At 44.9% G+C, this 21,585-nt stretch overlaps 2 protein-coding genes across 3 annotated transcripts in view; one reads left to right on the top strand and one right to left on the bottom strand.

The window, feature by feature from the left end:
- Nucleotides 1–8,957, top strand: part of FGF2 (fibroblast growth factor 2) — a 540,307-nt gene extending 531,350 nt beyond the window's left edge. The window contains exon 3 of the mRNA XM_069631129.1: nt 7,724–8,957. Within this exon, the coding sequence (XP_069487230.1) occupies nt 7,724–7,909 (186 nt within the window). The 3' untranslated portion in view covers nt 7,910–8,957. The remainder of the gene's footprint in view (nt 1–7,723) is intronic.
- The window catches only part of NUDT6 (nudix hydrolase 6), a 520,593-nt gene continuing 500,609 nt past the window's right edge, over nt 1,602–21,585 (bottom strand). For both annotated transcript variants that reach the window (XM_069631127.1, XM_069631128.1), the window contains one exon: nt 1,602–8,840. In XM_069631127.1, coding sequence (XP_069487228.1) covers nt 8,458–8,840 — 383 coding nt within the window. In that variant the 3' untranslated portion in view covers nt 1,602–8,457. The remainder of the gene's footprint in view (nt 8,841–21,585) is intronic.

Below are 21,585 nucleotides of genomic sequence, written 5' to 3'. Positions count from 1 at the left end.
CACTATAAGATATTTGAATGTTTGTTACCAGAAACAGGTAGGAGTGTTGGAGAATATGTGGAGGGAAATGGTGATCGTGCCTCAGGCTGAGCCTACTTTGAAACAAAATCTTCAGCACAATAAATCTTTAGCACAATAATTCGAATCTAAGTGATTTGCCCGCGGCTGAAAGTACAGCGGGCAAATAGTTTGCATGAGAAAGGCACAAACTACCAAAGGTTTGCACCTTTCTCATGCGAACACACATACATTCTCACGCACACACAATCCACCCATAACACCCCCCCACCCACACCATCAGCACACCCCACCCACACCCCCAAAATAAACAAACCCCACTTGCCTTCATCTTCACTCTGTGTTTCTGCAGCGCCAGTTCCCTTTCACTTCTGTGATCGGGTGCCGGCGCCACAGGGTCCTTTTTGTTTTCTTTGTTTCTTTTTAACGGAAGGCTGCAGGGGTGAGCCATGGTTGCGGGGGACACCCCTGCAGCCCTCGTTTTCTTTCTTTTTTTTAAACGGAAGGCTGTGGGGGTGTCCCCCGCAACCCCGGCTCAACATATACCATGAAGTAGTGAGCGGGGTGATACGGGGGACATCCCTGCAGCCCATTTTTTTTTTTTTCTTTTTATTACAATGCTTCCACCAAAGGTTCGAACTTTTGGTGTTCGAACCTTTGGTGGTAGCATTTTTAGAACTTCTGGTCAATGCGACCATTTATTTTCGGTCATTTCGTCCTAAATCCAATAATTCATGCACTTGGGCATCTCGATCGAAAATGCCTTCTAGGCAGTGAGACCTCAATTTAGGATAGCAATGATTGGGTATGACAGACTATTATTAAGTCAGCTGATGAGGGTGAGCAAGAGAACGTTTATAGCATGGAGGGAGGAGGCACCTCCGATGATATTGGTCTAATACCAGAAACATTGGGACATCTTTACAGGGGCGATGATGATGAGGCATTTAATGACGAACAACCACAAGATGGTGGCCTCAGGGTGTGGGGGCAGCAATACCACCTGATACTATCTTCAATTTCTAGCTGCACTGATCCCACTACTTTTGTAAACAGTGCTTTTCCCTGTGAGAGTGACACCTCTGTCCTTCATGTAAAAAGAAATAGCATATCTGTTACAATTCCAAATGTATGTTTTTGTTGTTTTGGTGCTAAACTGCACTGCAAAGGAAGGGGACGTCCCACTTAGCCTGCAGTGCCGTTGCACACTAAACATTTATTTTTGGCATATGATTTTGAGCTAGACTGGGATGCATGGTAAGAGGGGGAGAGTGTATGTGGGTTTGTATCGTACAAGCATCATGTTATTTTTCTTTAACAAACATTAATTCCAACTTGCTGCAAGTCAAAATTAGTGTTTAATAACTTATATGTAGCACTGTCAACATGATGAAAATGGTTGAAAACTGAAGTGTATCGTAATGATACAAGTGGGATACATTTCTCAAAGGCCACAACTGAAATAAACATTGTTATGTTTCAAACATCGGAACCTGAATTGCCATTTTTTGGAAGCTTGTGTGTGTCACTTTTTGGTCAGGAAGTCCAGGCATGCTTGCTCTTTAAAAGCTCTCCTGCGCCTATTTTGTCTTCCCATCAATGAGCTTTATTCGTATCACATCATTCAGTAAGCATAACAAAGTGTATACATGATCAAGGCAAAATGGCAAGAATACATATTTTTACAATGAAAATGTAAACATTTACACTCGGCAAGAAAGTAATACCTATGCTGATTTCAGGAAATACATTCCTTGTCTTGTTACCCATTTTCACTAAAAGCCGACAGTGTTCGTGTTGCAACAGCATTTGCTCCTTAAGTGTTTTCTTACTGTAGAGTGCTCTAGTCGAATACTGGTCCAGGACCCAAATGGCAGATGGGAAATACGCAGACAAAAACAAAAAGCCTGATTGACAGCTTCTGATATTATGTGCTTTCAACATTGGGATTAATGTTTGCGCCCTTATGTCCTTGTACACCACGCTAAAAAAGAATCCTGGTTTCTAACTGTTAGGGCAGAAGGGGCAAAGCGAGTTTGCAGTTAATTTGTCTTTGAGCCTATTCAAAATAGAGTTAAGAGGTAAACCAATCTGTCGTGTCATGAAAACTCTGACTTTTAAGAATCAAAAAAATGATAAATAAGCAGAAGCTCCTAGAGCATGAAATAGATTGTGATTCTCTGTCAGTGCGTATTTGCATAGTTCTACATTCTTTCTTCTCTTAATGCTTTATTAGCAAACGGGGTGGGGCGCAGCCAATCACGTTCCTTTGTTCATGGGCCGATACTCCCGAGCTAAGCCCACATTCCATAGAACCTGTTGGCTGCCTCCCCAGCCCCACTCTGCCATCTTCTTGACACCCACCCTTTCCCATCGCAGCCCCCCTCCCTAACCCCACATATGTGATTGTGGTGGCAGCGCCCAGCCACCATGGTAATGAAAGAGGGGCTCTGTATGGAGCCCCGACTTCTACAACCATGGTGGCCATCTTGGCAAAGTATTTTAATTCATTTAATGAATGAAAATACTTTTTTTTGTAGCATACATGGTTACCGCTTTGGAAATCCGGGGTACTAATGGCTTTATGTAACCCGTTCCATAGGCTTCACCGGAGGGTAACATCCAGGAGCCCTCCTTAACTGCCCTCACTGCGCTCGGGCCATGAACTCAGGTTGCCGGGCCATTACCCCCATCCCCACCCTCCCGCTGTAGCCCGAAGAACGGGTTAATAATGCCATTGCTCATTTGTAGCTCCATGGGTGGAGTATGGCATATTTCCAGTATTAGAGCCACATGTTTAACCTAAGGAATGGGGAGAGCCCTGGGATGTTTCCATATTTCCACATGAAATTTCAGTTAGTAAAGCTTTCAAATTGCAACAAATTTTCTGGACAAAGACTGGCCACATATAGAGCTCATGCGTTAAAAAGGCAATCACATGTCTGCATGAATCCCATAAGAAGGTGCCAAACCAGAAGGACAAAAACAGATTTTGGACACCTGAAGACAATCAATTATGGGAAATTCATAAATCCGAGCTCCATGTGCAGCAATTTGTTCTGCTATACATTCCCTTAATAGCAAGGGGAGTGGATGGGCCTTGACCCTTGCAGAGAGAAGCAGTGCAAGCCGTGCATTGGTTATGCCATTGTCCCCGCTTGTGTAGTCAAATGGAAGTTGCCATATAAATTGTTGTTAAATATTACATCAAGGTCATTTATATGATAATACCTTAGGGATTACCTGGCCAGGTGATTTGTACCACAATACGTTTTATTTCTGTGCTTTTTCTTTACTAAATACTATGATAGATTGCTTTTGCACGTTGACCTGTAAGCCTTTAAGAATGCATAAAACGTGAATACCCAATTATCGGACACTACACTGCATGGCATCCTGGTGATGAATAATGGGTCATCAACATATGTTAATAATGGTACTGAATCTTCCCAACAACTGGAGCATCAGTCCTCACCTTTACTACATGTCTGTAAAGGGCATTAGTGAAAAGATTTAACAGTAATGTGACCATAACACAACCCTGTTTGACCCCTTTATCACCCTAAACTCATTAGTAGAATTCTTTGCGTGTCTAACACTAAATGTATATTATCAGCGTGAAACAATTTTAATATACGCTCTTAGTCCTTTTGGGGGGATACTCAAAATGTCCCCTAATTTAGCACAATTAACTGTATCAAACATAATTGCCAAATCCATATAGGCAGAAAACACAAGTTAACCTTTCAAATACAAAGATTAGGCAATAGTCAGATAAAGGTTTAATGTCTGTACTCCCTCCCTAAATCCAAATGGAACAGGAGATGACATATTCTTCTCCTTTAAACAATCTACCAATTTTGACAAAACTATCTTTCCAAATATATGAAATGGGACATAGATAAGGTTTGTTTCTGTCCATTTTTCAATATTGGGAAGATAGTCACACTCTTATGAATCAGGGTAGTGACCTAACTTGATAATTGCATTGAAAACAAAGTCTTCAGATTGGTTTTAAACAGGACTGCTAGGTCAAAATCAGAGCCAGGACACTTATTTTACTTTTTACAGACTGCTGCTTCAGTGACGCTTTCAACTGAGGTATATTTAAAGCATCTACCTTATCCAAAATAGTGCAGGAGCATTGATCATATTCCATCAACTAAGCTTTAGATGCCAGGATTTCCATCAACCAGATCTTGAAGATTTGATAGGTCAACTATTCAATATTTTACCACAATGCATGAATTTACTAGAACTATGCAACATTGTGGTGAGTGTTATATCAGAGATTAAGCACACCTCAAAGTCACTTAAACTATTATTGAAAAACGTGGTTATTGGTTTGTCACAATTTACATCCATCCATCCATCCATCCATCGTCTATTAATTGATAGTATCCCTTCATGAACAATATTACATTTGAGTGTCTTTTGTGCTAAAGTAACAATTTTAAAAGATACTTGAAGTGTGGTCACGTTCCAGATGTGGAATTACTCAAAACTATAGCAACAACCAGTATGTCACTGGGCAACACAAATAATCAATTGTATGCTGGCCCTGTGCACCTCTAAATCTGAGTTCACCTGGAACATTGGGTTGTACATATGCTTCTCTTTGAATTGTGGTTACGATTCTGAATTGTATGAGATGTTCTCGAAGCTAACAATACAGGTGTTGTAACCCTCCAACATCCCCGCACCACAAAGTATTCTCTTATATATAAAAAAAAAAAATGAAGCAGGAGTCCTGTGCCCATCTTTACATAAAAATTGCCTTTCGGAGGAATCGGTGGCCTTTTTCGATAGGACAATATCTTAGTTGCTAAACAAATTCTGAGAGTGCATCACTGCCTTCTGGCCGGTAGCAGCTTATCAGAAATAAAAATAAGTAGTAATGGCTTGATCAGACCTCAATTTGAAGAATTAATATGTGCAATGTCTTCCATGGTAGACTGGAATCTAGGCATGCCTCTTGAATTTGGCTCTCTGCGATTTTTCATAGCAGCCGATCCACATTGATATAGCCATTAATATCCTGGGGTGTTAATGAAGTGTTCTCTTGTAGAAAAATGTATTGTGAACCCCTTTAAGTTTTCCACCAGGGGTCGTTCTTTGAGTTTATCAAATACTCCTGCTAAATTCCTTGACATACACTTTAACAAACTCCATTGTCTGACAATGTTACATTTTCATGTTCCCACGGATGCACCTCATTACATTCTCTGGAGCTTATAGACTGCATTGTTATGGGATCGCTTAACAGAAAAGCAAAAAATGTTCCCTATTTGGTCAATCAACCTTTTCCTGAATTCCTAAGAGTGAAAACCTATAATGGAGGGATATCCGATACCCCAATGGAATGGAGGTGTGGGGATCATTCATCATTGGTGACAAACGGACACTAGGATCTTAGGTAGGAGGGTAGAAAAGTTGTAATGTTTCAGAACAATATTACTGTAAAATGTAGTCCTAATGAAATTAGAGTGTAACGAGTAATTTCCAATTACAGCATTTCTAAAGAACACTACTATGCAATCCCCTTTCACTGACTCACTCAGGAAATCTTCCTAGCCATGATTGATGGGTCTTCCTAGGTTTTCAGTGGTTAGACAAGACTATGATTCAAGCACTCAATGGGTTCCTGATTTTTTGGCTGTTTTTTTAGGAACATCTAATATTAGTTATAGAGGAAACTGCTTAGCTAGACTTTTATCATTCCCAGCGTACCCTTGGTAAAGTATTCTTATCCGGAAGTGGATGCACATGCCTAGAGTAATTAACAGTTTGCTTTGTTGCTGTTAAATTGCACATCATGTAAATCTGACACTAAGCCAGCTTGAGGCACCATAGTATTTACATTGGAGGGTTCAGGCCGAAAATCAACACTAGGAGTAATCAGAGTATTAATGATTACCAGTTACAGCTGAAACCTTAATTACACCCAGTGTCTGTTATTGTGGGTGCTAGAACAAACTTGGATTGTCTGTAATTAATCTGAGACCATCTTATTTACATTTTCTAATGATTGTTGCAATGATTCATGGAACCTTTCTATTTTTACCATATGTTCATTCAGTAACATAATCAGCAATACGATCAAGTCATAGTTTTTAATGCTGTTAACTCAGGTGGCAGACCCTCCCTCATGGCCTATAAGAAAGACTATATGGACTTTCCAATAACACTTTATTAGTGGCAGTTAAAAAAAAAAAAACGTAACTCTTGCATATCTGTTAATCATGCCCCAGTCAAATCTTTTGTTTGTATTCAGTTGTGCTGATTTCCCAGGCCACACCGCTCAAGAACCTTTTATTAGAGCTCCACGACACCTCTATGATCTAGATTTAGCTCCCTCTATTTTTACATTAAAAATGTTTGAGTTATTTTGTGAGGGGAGTATTCATTTATGTAGCAATGCTTCATTTGCTCCACTTATCGGTTCATTGGGTGAATATTTCTATCTGTGGGTGGGCCTTGAGCCTGCAGAGGACCTCAGGATTAATCCTGCTGCTGGTAACGGAGCATCAATTTCATCAACAACTTCATTAAAAAAAAACTCTCCAAAGAGTGATCCCTGTTGCTTTTTTAGATGCTGCACCAACTAGGACGTCTTTTGTTTTCCTTGTGTGGCCATTAGCAAGCGGGAGGATAGTACAAATGTTTCAAAAGAAATACATGATAGCTCAGAAGCACGCCCGACAGGCTTAGGGTTGTGGGGAGAGGGCAACCATAGTCTGACATCCCTCTCCCAGAAGCTATTTAAAAGCTTAGAAGCTTAAGATGTTAAACGCTGTGTAGAATAAAACTGACAATCAATCTTCCATTAGTAAAATCATTCATATATCTAAATATTTAAAGCAGTTTTCCATAGGATATGCTTCCCAAATGTTATAGTTGTTAAAAAGCTAATGCTAATATTCGCCATCACATTGTCATTTTTAACTTGTATACTCTGGGCATTCGTCCTTCTAAAAAAACATATTTAAAAAAGAGGCTACTAGAACCAAACCGCTCCTACAAAGTCTGATCTACAGCAGATTGTGCATAGCAGAAAAAGCACATTCATTTGCTTGTATAGAAACAATTAACTGCAGATCGGGAACAGCACAGTAAAAATAAAAAAAACAGTATCACAAAAGCAAGCAGCCGTTCAGTTTTTCCCTACAAAAAGCATGATCTTACCCAATTGAAGCAATCGAGAGTGAGTCCAAGCCTCGCCCACAGGCAACAAAGGTGGTTTAAAAGTGCAGCCAATTTGAAAAGTAGGCACCACAAAATGATGATCACCTGCCAGTCCAAGATGGACAGCAACTGTTCTTGATGTTCACTTTGCTGCCTGGGTAATCCTTAAAAATAACATTCCAGCATGTAGAGGGAACTTTTAAAGGGCCCATGCACGTTTAAATCGCGAATGCATACACAGTGGAACAAACGTACAATCTCCCACTTCGTTCCCGCCAATAACTGCACTTGATGTGCACGTCACCTTGTCTGTCATATGAAGTGTTCTGTTGTATTTCTTATGCTATCTGCCCATCTGTTTATGCTCCATGTTAGGACTGAATCTTCAATGAGCATCTTTGCTCCTTGTTAACCATCTCCCAATAGAATATTAACTGCTGTAGTCCTTGAGGCATTATACAATAAGGTATGATTTTCTGTGTGGTACATAGACACTAATCGAAAGTTCTTTTCTTTGCAGAAATGGATAACCGATGAATGCTTCTTTTTTGAGCGTCTAGAGTCCAACAACTACAACACGTATCGATCACGAAAATATTCGGATTGGTATGTGGCACTGAAACGAACTGGACAATACAAAAATGGATCAAAAACCGGAGCAGGACAGAAAGCAATCCTTTTCCTTCCCATGTCGGCCAAGAGTTGATTTGAATAATCTCTTTCACTCAGAAAAAATAGTATATGGAAAGTCTAAAACAACTGTCAAATATACTCTGACCATATCTGCAGCTGTTTAGCTACATGTGTGCATATGTTTATTAAGTTTTTATTTCTAGATTAATGTTGCCAGAGCAAAAATATGCCTGACATCTCACCAAGGATTTTTATTTAATCAGAATCCACTTGTTTTAAATTGTTGTATTAGTTTTACTGTGTTAGTGTAATTCTAGGATGTGTATAATACTCACAATTAGATATATGTAAAGGAATATGCCAATTAAAAATGATAAAATGTGTAAACGTGATACATAAACATCAGAAATTAAAACCATCTCCTACTGCGGACCACAAACATTAAGGGGTAGTCGTACAAGATCTATTTTTTTGTTGACAAGTTTGTCCATGGCAAGACCATTAGCTGCCTACTGTTGCTAGCATTTCACTTGTGCTTGGCGAGAAATCTGCCAAAGATTGGCAAACAGGAGTAAAAGTAAGGCACTTGTTTGAGCAGATTACTGAGGATAAATCCCAGGCTTATTGTTCCAGATTGTCTGGTAGTTCCCGGTGATACAGTTTATAAACCAGGCCTGAGTAAACTGCTGAATACTCCTTCATCATGAGGTCAATCTTATTAAACCCTTGGCAATAGCCATAAAGCAGCAGTTTAGCAACTCTGTTAGTAATTGGAGTGGTGTCGCTGGTCTTAACAAGCTCCGCAAGATCCATCCACTCACATTTCAAGCATTCTCGGGGACAGAAGTTTATGTTGTATGACAATGGTGCAAGTCGACAGATGATATACATGTCCGATTTCCCAAAGGCTCCAGGATGATTGTGCTGCTGCCTTATGCTCAAGATGGACTTGAACTCCGACTTTATGCCAGTCTCTTCAAACACTTCACGGACAGCTGTCTCTCCTAAAAGCAAGCAGGCACACATTAAAACACAGTATGAAGACCCTCCAGTTGCAAAGGAATTATATCTATATCAAGATGTCAGTATGGTTCAAAGCTATTAAAATGTAATGGACATGTTTTCATTCGTTTGACTATAGCCAAAGAGGAAGTTAAATACAAAGGAATAGGTTAGAAATTTGAAGAATAGGTTCCTAAATTGTAGTTCTTTGGCTGCTTCATTCACTACACGTTTATTTCTGATTCATAAAACAATCTGCATCAAATAGCAGAGTTATTTAAAAACAAAGTTCTAGCTGGTCTTTACGGATGCAGTGTAATCAGATGCAGTGTAATGCAAAGTGTTCAGGGTCTGCGAACTGATGCGTAAATCAGGCAAATAGTAACTTTTTAGATGAACAACCCTTGAACAGGTTTTCAAAATATGGTGACGTTAAACTCAATGCACATTCCTATGTTCCAGTATCGTAAACTCAACTCTATTACTCTACAGAATGGGAAATATCTACATAGCTCAAGACTGCAAACTAGTGAAGAAAGCTCATTGTCATCCTCAACCACAGTATGTACTTCTCTGTGTGCATGCAACGATTTTAGTTCAGAAAACAGGTTTTGAAACTCAAAATGAAACCCAATTCATCAGCAACATTCGGAAAAACAATACTCTGAGAACCTCACACAAAGACTCTGAAACATCTTGTGAATGCGCAAACAATGTGCAACATAGACACCCTATTGAATCAGAGTCCCTGTGCATTTGTACGTTTAGTATACACTTGTTATACACTGCACTTTCTCACCTGCATTCTGAACTCATAGTAACTATGAACTAAACGTACACCCTCTCCAAACCCCCCAAACTGGAAAGAGAAAGTTGCTTCATATGTGATATATATTGCCTATTATATAGTAATGTAAAAGGTTTAACCTTTATCATTCAAAGCTTTAAGATTAAACGCCACAAGTCGATCAAATCCCAAAAACAGCGTTACATGGTAAGACAAATAAAACTTAACATTTTAAATGGGACTTTTTAATTCTAACACACTGGCAAAGACTGCACATGAGCAATGGGAGTGTCCCTTTAAGTCTGACAGCCATTGTGCACCAACAGTGCCTGCCCCTCACTCTTCTCAAATCTATGTTGTACTCGTTTCGAGGGATCCCACAGCACCTCTGTTTTTTGTTTCTGGGGCACTTGTCACCTCAGAATTCATTATTCTCCTGCTGCTTATTTAGATTATTTTTAACTGCTCTGTATTCCCTAACCTCAAAAGAGCTCATTGTATGCATTACAAATTGGGCATACTGTGTAACAAGGACTTTATGGAGGCAGGGCTTCATAGAAGCAACTTGCTGGGGCTGCTGTTAAAAAGTGTTAGGGAAGGTGAACAGACTGTGCCTCTGCAAACAAAGAACAAGTTACTTTCTTACCTGGTAACGTTCTTTCGATGGGATGGTCCGACGACGTATTCCATATCTATGACATGTAATCACCACAGCTGTGCTGCTTCGGAAACTTTTTTCGGCATCTGCATCCTGCGTCGATGCGCCGTCGTCGAGGACCTCCTCCGACGTCATCCGATGTGATAAGTAGGACGCACGACGCCCATAGCCTCAGTTGTAGTTTTTCCCCCCAGAACATGTGACATTAGTCAACTGCCAGTCAGACACAAAGCCTTGCGGAACGTAAGCTGCAATCGCAAAAGAAATTCTGCAGCGGGGAAGGCAGGGCGGGAGCGATATGGAATACGTCGTCGGACCATCCCATCGAAAGAACGTTACCAGGTAAGAAAGTAACTTGTTCTTCGAGGGGATTGGGTCCTCCGACGTATTCCATATCTATGACAGACTCCCAAAGCAGTACCAGAGCAAGGAGGAGGGAAAGAATTTAGAATCAAAATTTAGAAAAGCCAATCAAATAGAGCAAAGGACCGCCTTACCAAAGGCCAGATCCTGTCCTCGGATGGAATCGAGGGAATAGTGACGTACAAATGTATGTACTGAAGCCCAGGTGGCTGCATCACAGATGTTGCGAATAGGAACACCCCTCTGCAGGGCAGTAGATGCAGCCATACCCCTGGTAGAATGGGCCCGCAAGCCAGCCGGTGGGTCCTTACCCGCCAAGCGGTAACACTCCGAGATGGCTAAAAATCCAGCGAGACAAAGTCTGTTTCGTCACAGCTTGCCCCAAACGCTTTCCAGCATAACCAATAAAGAGTTGATCGTCCACTCTGACCTGGGACATGCGTGAAACATCAAAGCTTAAAGCTCTCCTAGGATCAAGCCTATGGAGCCTCTCCTCTTCCTTACCAGGATGCGGAGGAGGATAGAATGCCGGAAGAACAACCTTCTGGGCCAAATGAAATTCCGTCGCTACCTTCGGAAGAAAAGAAGGACGAACTCTAAGGACAACCCTGTCCTTGTGAAATACAGTGAAGGGTGGCTTAACTGAAAGTGCCTGTAACTCACTCACTCTGCGAGCGGAAGTAACCGCAACTAAAAACAGTTTTCAGAGTTAACAGCCTCAAAGGGCAAGAATGTAAAGGCTCAAACGAAGCACCCATAAGAAACTTAAGAACAAGGTTTAAATCCCAACCGGGCACCAGGAAAGGTGACGGAGGGAACACATTAGTGAGCCCTTTCAGAAACTGTGAAATTAAAGGAATTTTAAAGTAAGAGCACTCTTCAGACGAGCGCATAAAGATGGACAGCGCCGCCAGCTAACCTTTAATGGTACCCACTTGCAAGCCCCTGTGGGCCAAAGAAAGTAAAAAGGACAGAACCATGGGGATGTCACATGCAAAAGGATCCACATTCTGAACTCTGCACCAGTCGCAGAACTTACGCCAACGGCAACGGTACAGAGACTTTGTTGCTGGCCTTCGGGCCGAAAGCAACACCTCCATCACGTCTTCAGGGAGGTCCCAATCCTTATACCTCAACCTTTCAGAAGCCAAGCGTGAAGGTTGAGGGATCTGACCTCTGGATGGAGAACCTGACCCCCCTCCTGTGAGAGCAGATAGTCTCGGTAGGGAAGACGACGTGGAGGGCAGATGGACAAGTCGAGAAGGTCCGGGTACCACGTCCTCCGAGCCCACGCCGGAGCAATGAGGATCATCCGGGAACCGAACTTCCGTAATCTCCGCAGCACTTGCGGGATGACGGGGACTGGAGGAACAGTAGCGGGAATGACCACTCCACCACAAACGCGTCTCCTAAGGCTCCTTTTGGAGGAATTTCCTGCGAGCAAAACCTTTCGCACTTCCGGTTGACACTGGAGGCGAAGAGATCCACTTGAGGGGTCCCCCAAAGGGCGAAGATCTCCAGGAGAATCTCCTGAGCCAACTCCCACTCGTGAGAGATCGCGCTCTGCCTGCTCAGAGCGTCCGCCGTCACGTTTTCGTCTCTGGCCAGATGAACTGCCGAGATCGAAACTTCCTGCTGGATGGCCCAGAACTCGAGCTGCATCGCCTCCCTGCACAGAGGAAGTGACCCTGCCCCCCCCCCCCTTTTTGTTGAGGTAGTGCATGGCCACTGTGTTGTCCGTCAGGATCAGGACACTCTTTCCTCGCACAGTCGGCAGAAAAGCCTTCAGGGCTAGCCTGACGGCCCTCAGCTCCAACAGATTGATATGGAGTCTGGACTCCGACGGAGACCAACGACCGCTGACTGTCAGCCCGTTGGCATGAGCTCCCCATCCCGTGAGGGATGCATCTGTCACGATCGTCACCTCCGGCCAGGGAAGCCAAAATGGAGCCCCCTTCATCAAGTTGCCTTCGATGGCCCACCACAGAAGGTCCCGGGCGACCGAGGGCGGCACCTGAACCGGGTCCGACATCCTCCCGGAGGACTGCGACCATTGCGTCTTGAGTACCCACTGCAAAGATCTCATCCGCAGGCGAGCCTTTGGCACCAGAAGATTGCAGGATGCCATGAGGCTGAGCAACCTCAAGAACTCTAACGCTGGGAGCGTCTGGGCATGCTGAAACTTGTGCACCATCTGCTGAATGTGAAGAGCCCTCACCTGGGGAGGAAAACACTGCCCCAGGGAAGTGTCGAGCACTGCTCCGATGTACTGGAGCCGCTGTGTTGGCGTCAAATGGGACTTCTTTAAATTGAGGGAGAAGCCCAGCCTGTGAAGGGAGTGGCAGGTGACGGACAGATGATCCAGGACTTGCTCGGGAGAGCTCCCCCTGATCAATCGCCCAGGTAGGGGTAGACGTGAATCCCCCCTTGCCTGAGATGTGCTGCCACCACCACCATGAGCTTGGTGAAAACCCTCTGGGCGGAGGTCAATCCGAACGGCAGGACCCGAAACTGAAAGTGCAAGTCGCCAACCGCGAACCTCAGGTACTTCTTGTGCTTGGGATGGATCGGCACATGGAAGTAAGCATCCTTGAGGTCGAGTGACACCAACCAGTCCTGAAGCTGAAGGGCCTGGAGGACTTGAGAGAGAGTAACCATCTTGAACTTGTCCTTCCTGAGGAGTTTGTTCAAACCGCACAAGTGCATGATGGGTCTCAATCCCCCGTCTTTCTTCGAAATCAAAAAATAAGGGGAATACCATCCCTTGTTCCTCTCCGCTACAGGCACCAGTTCTATGGCGCCTTTCTCCAGCAGGGCTTGAATTTCCTGCGCAAGGAGCGGATCCGGACTCTGCAAAGAGAGGTTCCCCGGTGGATTGTCGCGAGGCCTGTGCCGAAAGGGAAGACAGTAGCCGTGGGTTATGATCTCCAGAACCCACACATCTGAAGTAATGGCTTGCCACTCTACAAGATGCTGCGCCAGCCTTCCCCCAACCGGCGAACCATGGGACATGGCCTCATGACGGAGCGGCTGCGGCGTTACCTGAGGGCAAAGAGGCAACTGCCCGAGCGGCCTTGGCACCACGGGTATCCTGTCGTCCACCTCTGGTACCCCTGCGTTGGCCTCTTTGACTGCCACCTCCTCTCGCTTTACTGAAGGACGAGTAATAGCGAAAGGAACCACCCCTCCACTGCTGTCCCCTAGGACGAAAAGGCGGAGGTTGGCGAACTGCAACGCCCAACGACTTCGCTGCAGCTTTTGAGGTCTGCAACCTCTCAAGGCTCTCGTCAGCCTTGCTGCCAAAAAGGTGTTCACCGTCAAAGGGCATGTTGAGGAGCCGGGACTGCACATCAGGAGCAAACCCCGACTTCCGCAAATACGCAAATCTGCGTATCACGGTGCTCGCCGCCATGGACCTACTGACGCATTCAGCTAAGTCCAAACCCGACTGAACGGACTCACACATGGCATCCTTACCATCCTGGACCATAGCAAGGAAACCATCCCGTTTGTTCCCTTCGGGAATATGTTCAGCCGCTAACGCAACACAGTTCCACAGAGTGTGTGTGAAACGAGACAAGGCACAAATGGAGTTGGCCGCCTGAAGCGCCATACCACCAGAAGAAAACACTTTCTTCGCCCAGCCATCAAAACGTTTGTCGTCCCTATCAGGAGGGATGGTAGGGTACGACGCCTGCTTTGCCGGGGCCGTGGCCGCCTGCACCACCAAACTCTCCGGAGTGGGGTGCCTGGTCAAGTAGCAGGGGTCGCTACTGGCTGGACAGTATGGATCTGCCCACCGCCGGGAGACTCTCCGGAGCAGTCCAAGCCGCTGCCACCCTTCTCTGTAAAGCCATATGGAACGGCAGTACCGGGTCAGTTGGGGGACCAACATCAAGGATGTCCGTTAGATCATCCTGCACAAACTCCCCTGGGGGAGCAGACCATCCCAAGTACTCAGAAACCCTAGCCATAAGGCGCCGGTACGAGGAATCGGCATGAGAGCCAGGCTCAGGCCTACAAAACTCCACCTCCGGAGAGGTGTCCAGTCCACTGGCATCATGCAGTGACTGCCTCAAATCGTCAAACTGACTATGGCCCGAGACAATTTCATCTGGAACCTGACTAGGAACCAGGCCATCAGAATCCTCATCCGCCTCTGAAATATATTCCAGGTGGCGAAAAGAAGGCACCCGAGAGTGCTTGCTCTTAACCAGAGCCGTCCTAGGGGGTTCCCCCGTGCCACGGGGTACCTCCGACACGAAAGGCGTCGATGGCGTCGAGCGAATTGGCGCCGGCGTCGAGAGAACGGGCATCGGCGCCGAGAGGATTGACGTCGAGGAAATCGACGTCAGATGCAGCGCCGCCAGCATCGGCGGCGTCGACACAGCCCTCGAAGCCGGAGCCCCGAGCGTGTCCTTCGACGACCTGAGCGTCGACGACTTCCTCGGAGCCGGAGCCTCGAGAAAGCCTGTCGACGCCCTCGACGCCTCAGACGTCGATGTCTTCCTCGAAGACCTCACAGGTGCACACGGTCTCGAACGCGTCGAGGACCGGGACCTGGAACGGGTACGTCGAGAACGAGTCTCCTTGTCCGAACGGGACCTCTCCCGTGACTCGTGCCGACCACTCTTGCGAGCGGTGTCTCTCGACCTCTCACGACTGACCCCACTCGGGGGCGTGGACGGCTTAGTACCCTGCGACTCAAGAATCGCCAGCATTTTCTTCCCGAAGGAATCCCATTCCTCCGGCGTTGCACGGCTGGTGGGGTAAGCGACGTGCCGGGCAGAGTCCTCCGAAGAGGACCTGGAAGATGACCGGTGTCGGCGCTTCCGAGAATGCCTTGAAGAGGCTGAGGAGTGGCGAGACCGACTCCTAGAAGGAGACCCACGAGACTTCCGATGATGACGCGGAGAATCACCCCTCGACTCATCCGTCGAAAGCCCCGCAGACTTCGACTTAGGGGGCTTGGACACCCGACCTACCGACAACTTCTTCTTACGTTCGCGTAAGGCTTTGGACGTGAGCGACTGGCAGTCGATACAGTCATCCGTGTCGTGGGCCTCCCCGAGGCACCAGAGGCAGGCGTCGTGCGAGTCAGTCACCAACATCTTGGACCCACACTCCCCGCACTTCTTGAAACCTGGACGCGGGGTCGAAGACGAAGTAGAAGACATCTTCACACGAAGGATTTTCACAAAAACGAACAGGTTCGAAGAACCAAGAAGAACAGAACTCCAAAGAGTCGAGGCGTTAACCGAGATTCACGAAGCAACACGTTCGTGGAAAAAACGGAACTCAGGCTACGGGCGTCGTGCGTCCTACTTATCACATCGGATGACATCGGACGTTGGAGGAGGTCCTCGACAACGGGTCATCGACGCAGACGCAGACAAAAGTTTCCGAAGCAGCACAGCAGTGGTGATTACATGTCATGGATATGGAATACGTCGGAGGACCCAATCCCCTCGAAAAACCTATTACTTAATGTCCGGTTTTTTAAGCCTCCACCATAAAACCTATGCGGGTGCTATAAAATAGCAACTCTGTGCTCCTGTCTGGTGGGCTCTTCTTCCCATCTTTCAACATTCAGGTATCTTTTGGTGTCAACATATTAATTATTACAGAAAACGCTTCAGCCAGTCAAACACGATTCGTCTAAATCCGGTTTTTGAATGTAAAATAAAACAAATTCTGTTGTATTCAAAAACGTCTGCAATATCAAGCTTAGCTGCATTGTTTGTTTGGAATCTGAAGGTGCACAGTGCAATGTTCTTTGTCCAAAATCAATATAGTTTTTCACCAAATGTGTAGAAGTGCATTGAGCAACAAGGCATTTGCCATCAATTCAAAACAAGAAAGGATTTTACCACATCAGCAACTCTTAAAGTAGTATGTGAGCAATATTCTAGTCAGTAGAGCAGGAATCTTCCTTTGGAGCAATGCGGTTTCCAAACACCAGGGTGCTTTTGTAGATGCATTCTCAATTGGTTCAGAAATTAAACAAACTCTTATGGTTAAAATGATGGCACACGTATGCCACCTCAGAGAGATATAAGTGTGGCTCTAACTTCATAGCAGCGCTGCGCCTACTATATACATCACTGCTTGCAAGAGTCTGCTCGAATGGGATGCTCTCGTCCCCGCTACATATCGCCAGGGGCACGTGTCAGGGCTGCCCTTTATCACCCCAATTATTCGCCATCACCATAGAAACATTGGCAGACCTCATCAGGCATCGCCATAGACACAAAGGCATCCGACTGACTGGCGAACCAGAAATCATATCCCTTGATGCTGATGATGCGATAATTTTTGTCTGAGACCCGTGGATCAACCTAGCCCTGATAATGAGCGATGTTCGTGAGTTTGGGGAGCTGTCTGGCATGCGTGTCAATTGCACCAAGTCGGAAAGGTTTTCTCGGATCGATGCCGTGGCTGAACGGAATGACTTGTTTGGATTCTCCTATCTGCCCTGTCCAAGATTAGACACTTGGGGATTGTGGTAATTAGACAACACGTCACATTGTTGGCCTAACTATACCAAATAAATGTCCCATCTCGTTCTCAAGCTACATGCATGGGCACGGCTGCCACTATCCATTGTGGGTAAAATAGTCTTGCTCAGAATAGTAGTCCTTCTCAAATTCCTCTATCTTCCAAAACATACCACTATGGCCTGGCACAGAATTCTTTAAAGAGCTGGAACTCAGTATCGATACATTTGTCTGGCACCCTGGCCGGTGCATCTTAAATGGAACACCTTCACGCTTCCCTACACACAGGCAGGGTTTGCCGCCTGATTATACTGGTTAGTGCCGCAGGCGCAGTTTGCTGCCTACTGGTTTTAACATGATGCACCAAATTCATGTTAAACTCGAGAGATATTCTGCGTGGGGTTGTGATATAAGGTCCCCCCTGGTTCGCAGGCACATGTTCATTTGAATCTGCGAGTGTGACTGCCCCTACCTGGAGTAAACTGCTGAGGATGGATCACCCTTACTATAGGCACCGCCCCTTTGGAACTATATACTGACCTTGCCCAGAGTGGATATGGCCACAGAGAGACAGTGGGGGCAGCGATTATTTTGCCACTTGGGTAACATGTACATTGAGGGGAACCTTTTGGCTACAGAGGAAATCTCTGTAATCTTACATCGGTCCTCGCAGTGGCTTCATACATTGGTCTGCGCAGAGCATTCCGGGGGCGGTGGGGTGAATTCCCAGTGGAACCCGGCAATGATCCTGCACAAGGTTACATTATGACTGCATACAGCACAAAGGGTATTGTTTCCACTATATACAGCTTGATTCAGAACTGGATCCCGACGCCCCTAGACACGCTCTGGTCCAAATGGGCACAATACATGAATTTGAACTGATGAGATGTGGCGGGACATGTGCATGCAAACCAGTGCAGTTTCTTACAATTGCAGTCTTAGGTTCATACAGCTCAAGATATTGCACCAGTATCACTTCGCTTCGGCTCGACTGTGCCTATTCTCTCAGCCAAACACAGGCCGTTGCCCCAGATGTTGGGAGGATAATGCTGGCTATTTTCATATGGTGTGGAATTGCCCTAAGCTTGGTGGGTAATGGGAGGAGGTATGTGCCCACACTGTCCGATATTACTGAAAGTAGATTGGAGGCCACCTCAAGCATTGCCTGTTCCATATCTTTGAGGACCTAGTGGGCCCTGGCGTAAACTTGTTATTATATGCCTACTCCTAGTGTTGAGGTGCGTGCTACTGTATTGGCTTAAACGCATCATCCCAACATCTAAGCAATCGGCACGAGCTGTCAACTGGGCCAATGATAATGAAGACCAATGGGTGTCCATGCAGCCGGTAGGCAGCCGTCCTGGGGATGTACAAGAGCCCTTTTGATCCTTCCTACTGTGCACTCATGAAGAAAATGCTATAGGTTTATTTTTTTAGCCCCTCCACATCCACTGGATTTCTTGTCTATTTACCTCTGTCTGCGCCACCACCTTGCTTCTGTTTTGTGCTTTGGACAATGTTATCTCCCCATTTTCGTGTGCATGCTGTCAACTGTGCTTCTATTGTTGCTATGTTCTTCACGTATTGTACATGTGTTAGACAATACCAAGTGCTTTAATAAAGTTGTAAAAGATAAAATGATGGAACACATTGCAGAGCAAGTAATAGCTGCAGAAACATGTATTTATTTATGTATTTATCACGCACCAAAGGCCGCAGGGCACACACCAACATGGAAGGACACATCAAGAACAGGACACAGTGAATTGCAACACACAAAGATATTTATTCAAATAAACAGGTTTTTAAACATTAAGGAGAACAGATTCCTTTGTTGTCATAAGCCAGTAGGTAGGGTATTCCAGGCGTAGGCCGCCTGAACCAGGAAAGATCGGCTATACCTCCTCTCCTGCTTGGCTCTAGGGCATACCAAAAGCTTGGTATTGCTAGAACACAAGGATCTTCTTGGTTCATACTGTTCCAGACTTTGCTTAGGGTAAGAAGAAGCTGCCCCATAGAGGCATTTATGAGTCAGAGTATTTTTTTTATTTGCATATGGTTTATTTCAAACATTAACAATTTTACAAATTATACAGAATTACAGTGATAGGAGAAAAAAAATAAAGCGAAACAGATTATTAAAATTACGGATGTTAAAATCGTTATCTATAATATATCAATCATCTTAAAACGTCATCAATACCAACGTCATTTTGCATATGGAACAATTCATTACACTTGCGGGAATAGATCTAAAAACGTCATCAATGTAGTATGGATTCTTTAAATGTAATGTATTAGTGTAAAAGAGAGAATTCATCACGCTTGAGGAAATACATAATCTAAAAACTTTGACAGTGCAAACGTCATTTTACAGCTTTCTCCTTTATGCATGAACTCCCAAGGAGGTTCTGTGACAGTGTTTCAGATATTAAAGGCCCTAGTTGTTTAGTTCTCAGTGATCTGAGTGCTGGGCAGGACAGAGTCGGATGTTCCAATGTTTCTTCCGCCGCTTTGCAAAGTCTACAGACTCCAGTTCCGTCAAGGCTCTTTTTCCTCGAGTTGAGTATTTCGTTAGTCGGTAGCAGATTCATCCTGAAACGCATAAAAAGATCACGATGTTGAGCGCTAGGGAATTTGCACAGATATTTATGGAGGACATTCACTGCCCTTACATCTCGATTTAGGTTTGCATATAGTTTGTATTTAGTTTTTTCTGTTTCTGTTTGTATCCAGTCTCAAAGCCATAGTTTTTCCTTTGCTGCATTAGGGTTTGATATTAGAGTTTCCATCTTTATATTAGCCCCGTCGAGGATTGCATGGCATTGTTGGAAACACAGCCTTTGTACCCAGTCCCTTTGGTTTTTCTCGTTGCATACAAGGATTTGAAATTGGATGGGTGGGTTAGGCATAATCAGCTTTCGAAATAGAGACAAGGCCTTCCAAGCGATGGTTCAGTGGATTGAGACAACCACAATTTGTGCCTTATTATGCTTATAGGCATACATCTCGGTAAATTTAGGACTTTTTGCCAAGACAGACCTTCCAGCAAGGCCCATTCCTTCCATGAAAAGGAAATCGCTGTTTCGGCCTCATACCAAAGAATCGGAACTACTTTCTGTCGGTAGACTTTTATGACAGGCAATAAAGAGAACTTTTCATATCTTTGTCGTATTATGGCTGTCTGGGTGGCAAGATTTTTTGTCTTCGATCTTAATTCCATTATGCGTGGCTTATCACATATGCTCATGTTTCTAACTTGGATCATGAGCTCTGGTCCCCAGATACTGATACCATCTATATTTGTGTTTCTTTTTGCCTGCAGATCGCTGTAAAACCATTACCCCGATTTCAGGGTATTTATCTTTAGACCATTTCTTCTGGTGTACATATCTAGTGCGTTCAATTGTTTTTGAATGCTAATAGGGGTTTGGTCCAAGATATCAAGATCATGAGCATATAACATTCAACCCCCCCCCGTTCCCAGTTATTCTTTGGGGGGGGGGGAGGAGTCATCTGTTTTCAGCGTTTCTTTTAAATCAGATATAAATAACTTAAACAATTCGGCTGCTAATGGGCATACTTGTTTTATGCCACAAAGTGTTTTTTTTACTTATCAGTCCATCTTTATTTAATATTATTTTTATGGAGGTATCTGTGTATAAAGCTCTAATCTTTTTTTTTTCCTTCCTTAAGGGTTCTTAGTTTAAGGACGTTCAGTATGAATAGCTGAAATACCTTCAGCTATCCCTCCGCAAATACCTCCCCTCTCGAGCACTTCGCTCCTCTAACTCCCTCAGGGTCAGTCGTTTTTCAAAGAACGAGCTGGGGGTAGATCTCTGTCCTTGACTGGGGTCTCCGTCTGGAACAGCCTCCTGGCCACTCGAAAAAATTGAGTAAAAACATCTCTGGTTCTGAAGAACCTCATGACCTTCCTCTTAGCTTCTGCCTTCGATCACCCCACCCCTGATGATCTGCTCTCTCTTGGCACTGTGCACCTGACCACCCTGCCACCCCCCTGCACTACCTCCTGGCCACCCTTGCACTGGGGACTGTTATCTGTACCCATAGAGTCCCCCATCCCGCTTTTTCCTCTTTTCCTGCACTTATCAGACCTTCCTAGTCTGCTGCCGTAAACACAGCACTTGCTGGCTGCACTACCATTGTTTATTGCCTCCATTATCTATTTATTTATGTTCTCCTCTGCTGCACACTTTCCACTCTCCCTTCCATGTACTTTTCCCCTTTCCCACGCATTTGCGTGTTCTCAATGTCACTGGGCCTAGTAAGATCGTTGGGTTCTCCACTGTTCCCCTCCCTTCTTATCGCGCTCAGAAACACTTGTGGCTTGTACCTATTGATATATTTTATTTGTATTGACTCATACACATCTAACGCCCTAGACAAAACCAGTGTCTTGTGTCAAAATGGCCAGAGGT

The sequence above is a fragment of the Ambystoma mexicanum genome, chromosome 6q (genome assembly GCF_040938575.1).
Source record: "Ambystoma mexicanum isolate Mex_15411 chromosome 6q, UKY_AmexF1_1, whole genome shotgun sequence".
Classification (NCBI taxonomy): domain Eukaryota; kingdom Metazoa; phylum Chordata; class Amphibia; order Caudata; family Ambystomatidae; genus Ambystoma; species Ambystoma mexicanum.
The sequence above is the reverse complement of the archived record's forward strand: the minus strand, read 5'-3'. Positions and strand labels throughout refer to the sequence as shown.